Source organism: Stegastes partitus, unplaced genomic scaffold (assembly GCF_000690725.1).
Source record: "Stegastes partitus isolate 25-593 unplaced genomic scaffold, Stegastes_partitus-1.0.2 Scaffold873, whole genome shotgun sequence".
NCBI classification, from domain to species: domain Eukaryota; kingdom Metazoa; phylum Chordata; class Actinopteri; family Pomacentridae; genus Stegastes; species Stegastes partitus.
In genome coordinates, this window is record NW_007578604.1 from 120,073 (window position 1) to 133,218 (window position 13,146).

The 13,146-nt window shown below is 39.8% G+C and overlaps 1 protein-coding gene across 1 annotated transcript; it reads right to left on the reverse strand.

The window, feature by feature from the left end:
- Window positions 1-5,592: 5,592 nt before the first annotated feature.
- Window positions 5,593-12,757, reverse strand: dpt (dermatopontin). The gene is made up of 4 exons (XM_008293318.1): window positions 12,406-12,757; window positions 8,742-8,867; window positions 6,624-6,731; window positions 5,593-6,423 (listed from the first exon to the last, which is right to left on the reverse strand). The coding sequence occupies exons 1-4, from the start codon at window positions 12,678-12,680 to the stop codon at window positions 6,357-6,359; spliced, it is 576 nt and encodes a 191-aa protein (XP_008291540.1). The 5' UTR covers window positions 12,681-12,757; the 3' UTR covers window positions 5,593-6,356.
- Between the last annotated feature and the right edge of the window lie 389 nt (window positions 12,758-13,146).

Genomic DNA, 13,146 nt, shown 5'->3' on the forward strand with positions numbered 1-13,146 from the left:
TTTCATGTTGAATGTAACAAAATAGTGCTTCATAGAACAAAAGGGGAAAAAAAATTAAAGAATACACCTCCAAACCCCCTATAAACAATTATTATGAAAGACAGTAAAAACAAGGGCTAAGAAACTGAGGAAACACTACCGTCAACAAAGTTTCAGTAATTTCCAATAAAGAAACACCAGAAATAGGCTAATATATAAAAAATCTTAACAGTAAAATGAGACAAAAAAAATAATTACTCAGCTGTGTTAAAAAAAATTATATATGTATATATATATATATATATATATATATATATATATATATATATATATATATATCATTTACACATATGCATGCCATTTGACATACTGTTTAAAAAAAAAAAGTTTATCGTATCACAACTTACGCCTGTGCTTTATCTGCTATAACAAGTTAATTGGTGGCTGTATATGTTGGCTATCATGTGAGTTTCTCAGTGTAGTTTGGCTTGTTTTGGAACATTTAAAAAAAAAAATTTAAGACATCCATTGATATTCAGTAATGTGAGATATTGTCACCAGTAGGAACACAGAAGCCAGATCTGAATGTAATGTTGTTCAGCTCACTCTGAGCCTCCAGCAAACCTGTTTAGAAAGACTAAAATTAATTTTAAAAAGGATTTGAGGCATGACTGCGGTAGCTTGGTATTCTGAGACGCTGTTATTTGTCTCGTTCATAGCTCTGGCAGCACAAAAGCCTGACTGGATCACAGCTAATGAAGTCAAGCAATAGCTGAGCCAGAGACAAGGGTGCTCTGGGATTCACTGCGAGTACAAAATCATCACATGCTCTTTTTCTTTGTTCAGAAATGATTGGTGTTTGATGAGAGAAGTGTCCTTGGAGTCGATCATTTTCAAGTCCTATAATTGATACAAGTGCTTTTCTTCATCTCATCAGCTGCAGTGTGGATGTTTTGTGGCATATTCGGACAACCACCAGCTCTGTAACTATCCCTATTGCGCACTTATACAAAATAATTTATTGATTTACTTAGAACTTTTAATTAACATTGGTCTAGAGGTGGATACATCGGCTTGTGGGTTCACCACTTTGATCCAGACTGATTTTACATACACCCGACAAAACAGAGCTTTGTAACATGTGGTAAACTGAGTGACAGGGTGTATTTTAACCCAAAACCATGATGCTTTTCAAAACCTAGCCAAGTCGTTTTCATGCCTAAACTTAACCAAACACCAGCTGAAAAACAGCAAGTGAAAGCCAAAGTCAAAATGGGACTTAAATCAAAGAATAATGCTATAATTATGGTCTGAGATGAGACTTTAATGCAAGTCTCCCGAATGAAAGTCCACTGAGTCTACCACCACCACCCCCCGAACCTCCAAATGAAGACTTCTGGCTGTCTGTGTGCTAAATTACAGCTACACCACCTTTAAATGAGGTGATAGCTGTAGGAGACAGCCACTGAGCCCACTAGAAGATGGAAAAGATTCCTATTGGCCCAAATGTATAGGAAACATCCACAATGAGAAGACCTCCTGAATGGGATGATTATATCCAAATCAGGTGACTCTACATAAAGATAGAAGAGGCGTCAGTACTTCTTTCCACTGTAAAAAATGAAGCCAAAATCTCACAGATATGAGTGTTGCAATGTGACCATTTACATCCAGAGTCTGGTGACTTCAAGTAGCCCAGCTGCCACAATAACTTCTGCTTGCTTACATTTATGAAATTCTCAATACATATGTTTAGTAACTAAAATGGCAATGTACGATACTTTGTTTCAAGAGTAAATGCTACAAGGCTTTAAACCTGCATCCTTACTAACAGCTAGCAGGGGGCGACTCCTCTGGTTTCAAAAACAAGTTCAAGCATGTGAGAAAATAACCCAACTTCTCACTTAATCTCTTCGCTCAGTGAACATTTTACTTATGAGTGTGTAGTCTCAATCAGTAGTTTGAAGCATCCTTTAAATGAGCTTGATGTTCATTTAGTAAATTACGACCCCACTGAGAGTAAAATAGACAGTAAAGCAGGGTATATTTTAGGGCAGGGCTGCGGTGTGATTGACCAGTCACTACTGTATGGGTGAGCTTAGCGGCATTGAGTTCTCATTTGGATCCATCCCTCACTCTTTATGCCTGGTTTCAAAAGGCCAGCGTGGCCATGGCCAAATTCCAACCTGAAGGCTTCGGAATACAGCTTCACAAAGGAATGGATGGCGTCACAGCAGCTACATTCATTTTTTATTTACAGAATATGCACTAGCCACAGTCGCATTTTGTTTTCGTGCCTCTGGACACCTGCTTACATCAGCATGTTAGCTTTGACGCTGTGACCATGTTAGCATGTTGCCATGTTAGCCTATTTCAGAGGAGCTCTTTTTTTTTCATCAAGTGACACTGACCATTAGTTGATTGCTTCTATTTTTGATATATTGTCCTTTCATGTGAACCTTTACATGTTACACATGGCATCTGAATCTAGATTCACAGCTACAAGTGCATTGATTAAGCAGTGTCATAAAGTATGCATCCATTACGAGCTTTTTAAGCATTAATAGTCAAGACATTCTGTTCTAAACAGGAGCAGATTTCCATCAGAACTTTAATCCATCATTGCGATGGTGCTTTGCTGCTGTAAATGTATACTTAGCTCTTGATTATATGGTGGCTAACTACAGATTCCAAAAGTGATTGCAGACTTTAATAGCTCTGTGGCTCCTCCTACGAACTCTAATTACAGTCAGTGTGAGTGTAGTTTTGAAAGGATCGTTTTTCATCTGGCTGTAATGAAAACGTGTTGGAGGTAGGAGAGGACGGAGCGGGACAATATATCTCCAGCTCAGGAAGGAGGCCTCCACCACAGGGACAGTGGTCTCTGAGGGCAGGAGAATGCTGCAGGCTCGTGGCTCGCCACCGGCCGCTGGCTCAGGGGACAGCTGTGTGACGCTGCGGCGTTTGGCCTCCTGCCCCGAGACAGCAGCTGCCATAAACAAACAGTGCTGAAAGCTACTGGCCCGGTCCCCAGCTCTTTTCAAGACCGTGCAGCAGCCCGCTGACCTTCAACCAGCTCACTCCATTAGGTTTGAATAGATTTGGAAAGTGGAGGTGGCAATGAAAATCCAAAACAAGTGGAGAGAATGAGCACAAAGTGACTGGTAGGCACTTTATTTGCCAATATTTGTTCTGTCACTACCTACCCTGAATTCACATGGTACTACTTTTTGGGGGGGAAAAAGATTTAACTCAAAGCTCAAAGAAAAGTTGGCTTATTAGGTCGGAAAGTTGAGAAAGTTTTGCTACCTGAACTCTTAGCTGCACAGTATAAAAGTTATATGCCATTTGAGGGCAAGAAAGCAGACATGTAAACATTGTAAATGTGTTCATTCATTGCAGTTGTAGGAGCTCTCATCTGTGCTACAAGTAAAACATCAACTAAATTTCACGGTGTTATATGTAATGATGTGGCTGAAAGCTCTGAAAAAGCCAATAAGCTTGAACTGATATCAAAGTCAAAAATTAACTAGTAAACGTGCTTTTCATGCATCTGTAGTTAGTGTGATTAGTCATCATCAATATTTGACTTTTTTTTTGTAATTTTTGGTGGAATTTACCAGTGGGTCACTCTCACTATATCAATACCACATGTGTCTGTCATATGCCAATATGAGGCTGCAGTCAACAGGCAGTTAGCTTAGGTAAAGGCTGCAAACAGTGACATACATCTAGCTGAGTTCTGTCTGAAGGTCAGGCAGTTCACCCTGACCAAGATTCTGGCAACCTTCCTCCTCTGAACAGCATTTTGTGTTTCAGGTTTCTATAGAAGAAAGGTGTTACTTACTGGACTTTCCAGCTGCTAGAGGGCAGATTTTCTTACTTTCAGACAGACCCAGACTCAAACCCAATCGTCACCCTGAGCACTGAATCTTTACAGACCTTATTGATGCCACCTGGTAATTGGTTGAGTGCGAGAGGCTGTGAGAGCTCGAAGGGTTGTTTAGGAATGAGACAGCACTGCGGCACATATCAGATAACCTTGATGACACCAGTGTACTGTAGGTTTCATTCTACGTTGATTTGGGACTTTTTATTTTCGTCAAAGCCAAACTATTCACTCGGCACACGCATGCATCACAAACGTGCGCAGACAGTGACACTAAAATGTAAAGTTTAAACCCCAGTCTCCAAAGTCTTAAGTTTTAAACATTTAACCCATTGCACCAACACATCCTGCTCTCATCCCAAACTTTGTTGCTATTCATTCTGCCTTTGCTGCTCTGGATGAAAAATGAATAAAATCTTGCAATTTTGTCAATTAAGTGGCCTATTTCTAGTGTGACACCTGCTCATTAGCGCTCCTAAACCTCAACACTGGTACTCAAGAAGTGTTAACATATTCTAACAACATCCCACAATGAAAGCTACTTTAGATGTTGGCCAAACTAAAGGTAGAATTAATTTTGACATTCTCTGTGTTAAATACCACAACTGTGTAATCAGTTTTATTAACTGGACTTTACAGCAAATCAGGACCGAATACAAAAACATATTTAGGCATCTTCTGTGGGTTGTCGTGGCAACATGATCCCAACAGTTTGCCTGCTGTGACTGCCTTGTTTCATTCTGTGGCACTACTAATGTACAGCTCAACAGGTTCGCAGATATGTGTTCCCTCAGCTGGTAATCGATATCGCCAATCAAGAGTGGTCAGGAAGTGATTCTTACAGCTGGTTTAAAGTAGGTTAGCTGTGCAGCATAAGTTGCTATGGTGATCTAGCAGGTTAAAAGACAGCAGGCCTTTGTGACACTGAAACCTCTGACTCAGCATGCCTCACAAACCCATTAATCTTGCATCGTAGTACAGACCTCTAACTCAGTTCTAACCCAGTGTTTAACATCACAACACTATCAAGTGAAGGTAATAAGTGTGTATAAAGGACTCAAAATGTCTGTGAAAGCCTCCTGGTACATTTGATGATTTGACAGAGCCAGGCCTTCAAGAGGAACCTGTCTCAAAGTCTGTGAGAGTAGAGAGTGAGATTTGGTGTTGCTTTTTTTTTTTCATGTTTCTAGTCTTGGTTAGACTAGTGAGGATTAAGCGGTGTATAGATAATGGATGGATAGTCTTGGTTAGAAACTAGACTAAGCTACCTACTGCAGCTTTAATCTCATATTGAACAAACAAATATTCGAGTCAATCTTCTCCTCCAGCCATCAGCAGGAAACTGTACTTTCCAAAATGTCTAATCAAGTGTTTTAAGTTGCATGAGATGTATTTGTTCACATTTTTCCTGAATGTTTTCATATTTGGCGTACAATCTCTTCACAGCAATGATGAGCTGTTGATATGGTAATCTTTGATGTCAGACCTTTCCAAGCAGCATGTGAGCACACAAACACAATCTTTCTCTGAGCTTTGTGTTATGGCAATATCATGTAGTGTTGAGCGTCGCATCAGCCAAGTTAAGCCCAAAGGAGCTGTTGATATCGTCATGGCTGAGTTCATCTTCTTTGGAAGGCTTATACTCTCACATGGCTACATTATCCTTTCTCCCACAACATTTTCTGAGATATTATCATTGTGTGTCAATTATAATGCACACAAGATTTCAATGAATATTTTTATTTTCATTTTCAAACATTATGTATCTTGTTATCATGCCAAAAAGTGAACACAACATTGTTTTATATTAAATAAATGATTTTTTAATTGTCACACAGTACAGTTACATGAGTAGACATACAGTATGTAATTGCCAAACTGAACAAGACACTTCAATCACGAATGGATGTGACGTCATCTGAAAGCTGGTGGGACACACTTCATTGCATGCAAAGCTGGTGTTGCCCGCGACTCAGAAAGAGCTTCTCATGAGACCCAACACGAAGGCTTACTACCAAGAGAATATCCCAATCAATCAGCTCAGTGAAGCTCAGAGATCTTGGAGCAGGCGCTGACACGCTGTGTTTTTTCACCGCTGTAAACACAGCGTCAAATAATTGAGTTTGTTTTGGAAAACCACTTTGACTTGCTGCCAGTAGACTTCCAGTTCTTCTCAACTAAATGAAAATGCTTGAAGTTGTCCAAACTGCCCGGTGGAGCCCAAATCCCTGGCAGATCCATTATGTAGATGCTTGTTTAACAGTTATCTTTATATGATATGAGCCATTCTGCATGCTAGACTAATAAAAACAGTGATTATACAGGCATCTGTCATGTGCCTGTGGTTGTCTGTTTATCAAAAGCAAATACATGAATGAAAACATGAACATATCAGTTAAGTATAATATCAGTGTTGTATTTCTGCTTATATGAAAGAGTGAATATGTAATAAATCTGTTTATGCATCAGTAAAATGTTCCCTACGGATCTACAAATTGTCAAATTCACAGTCAAAGTCTGTCATTCTGCACAGGATGTACTTCCACTGCCGATCTCTGAAACAAAGCGCAGGAAAAATCAGTCAGTTCAACAATCATAAATTACTAAAGTTTCATTGTTTGTTCAGCTAGTTTGTTCTGCCAATAAATTCTGGTCTCACAGGCCTCACAAAATATTTTTGGATAGATTTTGGGTCTGCAGCCACATGGGATCAGAAATTATTTGGGAAGAGAAAAAGCATCTGTTTTGGACAAACCTTAGCACTCCACTGAAGGTGGTCTGGGCACCTCGGATGAAGTAGCCGTAAGTGGGGACAACCAGCTCGCCCTCTTCTCTGTAGTGTTCAGGAATGTCACTGGTTTTCCTGTGGAAAGTGGCAAATGTTTTGTTTATTTTTGTGTTTCTTTGTACTGTGTAAGTAAGTAAAGCATTATTTATACATCTTTAATGAAGATAGTTTTGGGAAATGCACTACTCCTTTTTTTGTGGAAAGTTAGAAGAAAGATTTCACTTTCTTGTCTGGCAAATAAATATGAAGCACAGCCAAAAACTGAACACTGGAGCAAACAGCTGAGTTCTACCAGCAGCTCATATCCCACATGTTTATTCAATAGACTAAAGAATGGACATAGGATAATCAAGACAACTCTTGACTATTCTTTCTGATGGCCAGCAGGGGGCGACTCCTTCGATTAAAAAAAGAAGCCCGATTGTACAATAATCTATAGTAAATGACCCAAATTCAATCTTGATCTGTTACCTCAGTACACATTTTCCTAATGAGTTTATGGTCCCCATTGCTAGTTTCAAGCATAGACTGTATAAAAGAAGGACGTAGCAACTGGCCCTGAAAAATGAAGCCAACCCAGAAGTGTCAAAAACCTGCAATATCACTACGTCCACTGGTTGCTGGCTCCAAAACGCTCTGGCTCCCATAAAAATGAATTGGAAAAGAAGTGATCACAGATCACGAAATACTGCATTCCTACAGCTCAGTATTTTTTTCGTATTAGTTTTCATAGTCAAATCCAGAGATCAGGTGGCCAATCTGAAAATAAATCAATACTGAATTTTTAAAAAAATCGTCAATATTTTGCGGGGCAAGGGGCGTGGCTGGCTTGATTGACAGTCGGGAGCGACATTGCAGACAGAGCGAGCAGAAGGCGGTAAATGTGGGCGGGCAGAGAGGGCCTGCCTCTCAATCTGTCTGACCAATCGCTGCTCCTATGGCTCCGCCCCCCTCCGACCATTTTTGTGTCACTGGCTCCAAAAATCCAAGATGTCAACCAGGAAGTAACAAAACCCTGGCTTCATTTTCTCAGTGCAGGTTTTTTTTTTTTTGCAGGTTTTTTGAAACCAACAGGTGACGTCACAGTAGCTACGTCCATCTTTTATGCAGTCCATGGTTTTAAGTCTTCTTCAGCACAGCATGATGTTAACGTAAATTAAAGTCCCATTTAGAGTATTAATGAGGGTATACTATGGTGGTATACAATGCCACCTGTTGATTGACTGAGGTTCAAACGTGATGCCTCAAAATGATCAACAAACCAATGGGTTTCTCACAGTAGCTACATCCAACCTTTACATACAGTCTCCACATGAAAACATCCAAGTTTCACAGATGGCTGTAGGATAGTTTCTTGAATGAGGCCAATGACTTCCTGGAGTCTCTGCTCAATAGTCTGGCACATAATTTGAATGAAATCCAGAGGTTGTCATTTTTAAAGTTAATTCATGGTTTAGGCATGACAAATGAAGACTTTTAAAGCGGAGAACATTCTCGAACACTTAGAACTTCTCACTTTGCCTGGGTGCCGTTGATGGAAAGCATATACAAACCAAAGCACTTCTGAAGCCCAGCAGTAACTAGTTCAGCTACTTTTATGAAGCCAAGAATCTCCTCATACAGTCTCTATTCATAACAAGAATTTGTTTTAGGAACTTTTTTTTTCTTTCTTTTTTTACCGCACAAGTAAAGTCAGTGCAGTTCAGATGGTCCATCACACTTTTGTCTTTTGTCTGTAGATTTGTGTATGGGGACCCTTGTAGACTTGGGTTGATAACAAAATGAGCACAGTGCGTACCTCGCACCTTGCGGACATGGAAAGCACTAATTGGCCTTTACTCATTTGTATTTATTAACAGCTAAAATTGTATAAATCAGTGAGCTTTTCAGGTGCTGAGCGGTAGGCCAGCTGTTTTCCATTTCAAGTCTTTGTGTTAAGCTAAGCTAACCATCTACTGGCTGTAACCAACAAATATGGGAGTTTTTTTTTTTTTTTTTAACCATCTCAGGCTCAGCAACATAGTAAATATTTCCCAAAAAGACAAACAACTCATTTAATATGTCCATAGCAGTGTGAGAACATACATGCAGGAGTAGGGACAGCGACGTTTGTAGTAGCAGCAGTAGAACTGCCATTCACGGTCAAGAACGGACTCAAAGTACTTGCTCTGAACACCGGCTACCAGTCCATTGCGGGTGCATGTTGAAGTCCTGTAAAGACACATAAGAGTCATTAGGGCATGTACATGTGCTTCAAATTTCTCTTAATACAAACATGAAGTTTACAAGGTGAAACATTGAAAAACTGTTTAGATAACCAAATATGAATGTTTTGTTTGTTGTAAATACAAGTTGGTTAATGGTGCCTTTTGTTTATGGCCCATACACTTCACTGTCACCACAACAGTCCAAGAATACCAGGTCCAAGCAGCAGGGGATGCAGCATGTGTAGACGTTTGTCATGGCAACATGGACACAGCCTTCAGCCATTCAGCCAATGGGGGTAGTTTCCCTGCAGGGTAATGTCCTAGCCAGTGTAATTCAAACAGACAGCTATGTTAAAGAGAGGCAGGCGTGGCTGTGATAAAGAGCATTCAGTGTTTGCCATCGAATTAGTGGGCTGGGTGCAGCCAAGCTCAACTTGAAATAAATCTGCAGAGAAGAAAAAGTCCTCTGAAACCGATATATCAGAGTCAGTGGTGGGTTTAGGTGTATGAATCAAACTGCTGTTTACAAAAACATGTGAAGCCGCAATTCTTCCTGCTAACCGGTTTTTTGAAGGTTGATCCAAGTCCTTTAATTAGATCAACCTTTCGGTGAAGCTTATGGTTAAGTCAAACGTGCTCTTGTGAGGTTGTGGCATTTGGAATGAGATAAAACTATAAGTCAAAAGAAGGAAAATAAAGACAAGCACAAACACACTTTTTCTTCTTTTTCTTCTTTTTCATCAGTGGATTCATGAGTCCTGGCTGAGCCTGTTGTGGATTACTGTTGTTTTTAACTGTTTTTACAATCCAGTTTTTGTGAATGGCATGTTGCAAAACTTCAGGAAAATGTTCTAACTTGTGGCCTACAAAATACAATGTGTTTTCCTGCTTTGTGAAGCTTGTTAAAATTCACTGAGGTTAGTCGTGTTCCCAGGAACTGACAGCCGAAGACTCTGTTGTGGAGAGGGACTGTGATTCATGCAGGCGCAGGAGGACCTGGCTTTGTTCCTCTGAATGAGAAAACAGTGGACAGAACTCAAAATTCATGAAAGTAACAAAAGATGCACATGTGGAAAGTCTGAGACGAAGGTTTGCAGGCTGTCATTATGGGAGTCTTTATAGGTCTTAGAAACTACAAATTTGCTTCAAGCTAGTGTTACTTGCACCATTATGAATTTAAGTCACGTTTGTAACAAATAAATGTTTAAGAACAAAGCAGAAATTTGTAGCGACTCCAAGCAATTAGTTATGCATAACAGTAAAACTTCAAAAATGACCTTCATTATTTATTTATTTGATGGGGCAGTTTATTAAAAATGGTTGCCTGCATCAAATAAACCTGTTTTATTAATGCATACGTGGACAAATACATGTTTCAATGTTAAGCCACAATAACTTCTATGTGCTGCACGTAGGCAAGCTAGCATAACTGTAAATGGATGTGTGTATGCGCTGGCTTCTTTCATACTTCAACACATTTATGTCTGACAAGAGCTGAATCAAGTAGTTTGCTTTTTTGATGTGCAGGTCAGTACGATGTGCAGAGAACTGGGAAGTGTTCGTGTTGGCTCCTTCACAAAATGTACACAAAACAAGTAGTGGTGATGTTAGGGGGAGGAAATCTACTAGAAAATGTCTTAGTTATTACTTAAAGTTGTTTGCATTTTCATTCAAACGCCCATGTAGAATTTACAGAACTTCATGGCTATTCTTGCTATTGGTAGTTTGCTAAAATGTAGAAACACTGTAATGCCACTAACTGGGACTGATCAATGAGCAGCTAATCCAACTGCAAGTCCAAATTCACAAGGCGATATGTTGTTTCCAACCAGCATGTGTTGTCACAATCGTGTTCCTTCTTATTTTTAACATCATTTCAAGTCTTAACAAACTCACACACTCTATGGTTACCCATAAAACTTTCCTCTACATAGGTGTCCAGTAATACTAGTAATCAAATAGTGTAGAACGAGTGGAAAATATTCATAGACGTATGACAGCTGGCCACCGCTCAGCCTTGTTGCCAGTTGTGTCCCAGCGGTCAGTTGTGGTATTCAACTGAAAAAAATTTAAATATCCGATCATATCTACGTCACCATGTAATACATTTACATAAAACTTGCCTACCACCTAGTTTGTTCATCAAAGTCCTTAAAATCTTGTCCTCACTGGAGCTAATTCTAGAGCTGCATCTTTATTTAATTGAATTTCCCTTCTGGGATAAATAAAGTATTTTTCATTCATTTCTTTCATTTCATTTCATTCATTCATTCATTATACAGTATGGTTTACAGTTACAGTAATTAAACCAACATTACGTCACTTTTGTCAGACCAGCTGACCAATCAAAGCAGACAGGAAGAAAGGGTTAAAGAAACAGGAGCTAAAACAGAGCGTTTTAGAGGTTGAGAAAAGGTGCTACAGCAATGTCCAGTATGAGGGAAATCATGTGTATTTTAAACATTAAAGCAAGTAAACATATTCAAGTAGACTCCCAAAATAAAATTTGAAATCTGTAAATGTGCAAAATATGAGCTCTTTAAAATCTTAGTTTACACCACGTTTAATTATACAGTATTTTATATAGTGGTCTGACTAACTCTGAGCTTTGCTGCAGCCTGGTCTTTAAATGACCAAAGACATCCTTCTGTGGGTGAAGTCAGGAGATCTTCCATCTGTGTGTACGTCACCCCCCACCCACAGCACGGGTGGTTTTGTTCATACAACACTTCAGCAGCAACGTCCACATAAGCCTTGTATGGGCTTTTGTTGTCCACTAATAGTGACCTTTAAGAGTAAGTGTCGGTCAAAGTACATCCCAGTGTGAAGGGGCATAACTCTGCAATCTGCTTCTCCTCCTGTTGATTGGAACAATAACTCATAAATGGATCATGTGCTTCCTACGTGGCTATGTGGATTGATTGCAGATTTATCTGCAATGAATTTCCTGAGAATCTTATTTTAGCCAAAATGTTTTTTGTTTTTGGGTTTTGTTTTGTTTTTCAAATTTATTGCATGAAAGAAGCAAATCTAAACGTGTTCACAGCTGCTGTGCAGAGTATAAAAGAATTTGCACTGAAAAATGTTCACAGATATTCTTCTGTATGCTTGTAATCTGCTTCAGATGTGCCCAGATGACTGATTTATGTTTCTCCTTTCAGTTTGTTTCCAATTTACTGTGGTATTACATCATTTTGCATAATTTATCTATACCGTGGCAGGTTTTTTCCGTGTTAGCCAATACAATTAGTGTGACACCGTCAAGATTATAAACTGGAGAAAAACCTACAGCAACAGCTCAGTGCACCTCTGTATAACAGACTTGACATCAATTAAATGAAACAATTTTCAAACAGTGTTTAAACTTCAAATACACCCTCATTTCTATAGATGCAAGCCACACACTCCCTGATTTCACTGTAAACCCTGAAAGGATAAGACTGTCTGCCAACATAGACCAGCTCACAGCTGTAAAAGCCAGATAAATTAGAGAACAGGTGGTAACCAGTGAGCAAAAACCTGATTTAAAACAGAAGACCCACCACTCCATCCCAGCACGGTTGATGTCGTCCCACCAGCAGTCACTGGGCTCCCCCAGACCCTCAGGTGTGGGCTGACACTCAAACGTCCACAGCCGGTCCGAGCCGTCTTGTTCACTGAAGTAGCTCCTGATGGCCACCAGGACCTCACCGTGGGGACACTGGAAGTTGAAGCCCTGCCGGTAGCCGTTGACCCATTCCATGTCATAATGGTCATGAGACTGAGCTGCCACTGTGGCCAGCAGTGACAACGCCAACACCACCAGAGCAGGATTCATGTTGAAGAGATCAGTTCGTCTGTTGCGCTCCCTCACAGCTGCCTCACTTTAAACTCCTACGAGCCTTTTGTTGTCCAGATGTTTTGTTTCCAGGAGTGATGTGTAATTTGCTGCTCGCAGGACAAATCCAAAAGTGCACCTCACTTCACATTTTAAGGTAGACTCAGAGACAGAGCCTTCACAAAGTCTTCATGCAGATAAGGGTGACCTTAAGAGAAAGCACTTTGCCATTCAGATATTTATATGATGCTTTATCTGACTCTGGAGAATGGAAACTCATGTGTTAACTATCTGAACGCTCATGGGTTGACCTAGCAGTGTGATTATGGCTTATTCAGTCTGATTAGAACTGAATATTTTAATATTGTTGAGAAATGTCTCTGCATCAGATGTGTTTAGAATCTGAATATTTGTTATTTTACCTCTCATCCAAGAGGCTTCCTCAGTTTTAACTTGAATGGTGGAG

Excerpts from the sequence above, each read along its gene's own strand:
- dpt (XM_008293318.1), bottom strand. The coding sequence starts at position 12,680 with ATGAATCCTGCTCTGGTGGTGTTGGCGTTGTCACTGCTGGCCACAGTG. Across the intron at positions 8,868-12,405 it reads AACCGTGCTGGGATGGAGTG|GACTTCAACATGCACCCGCA; the intron begins GTGGGTCTTCTG and ends GTGTCTTTACAG. Across the intron at positions 6,732-8,741 it reads CGCTGTCCCTACTCCTGCAT|GAAAACCAGTGACATTCCTG; the intron begins GTATGTTCTCAC and ends CACTTTCCACAG.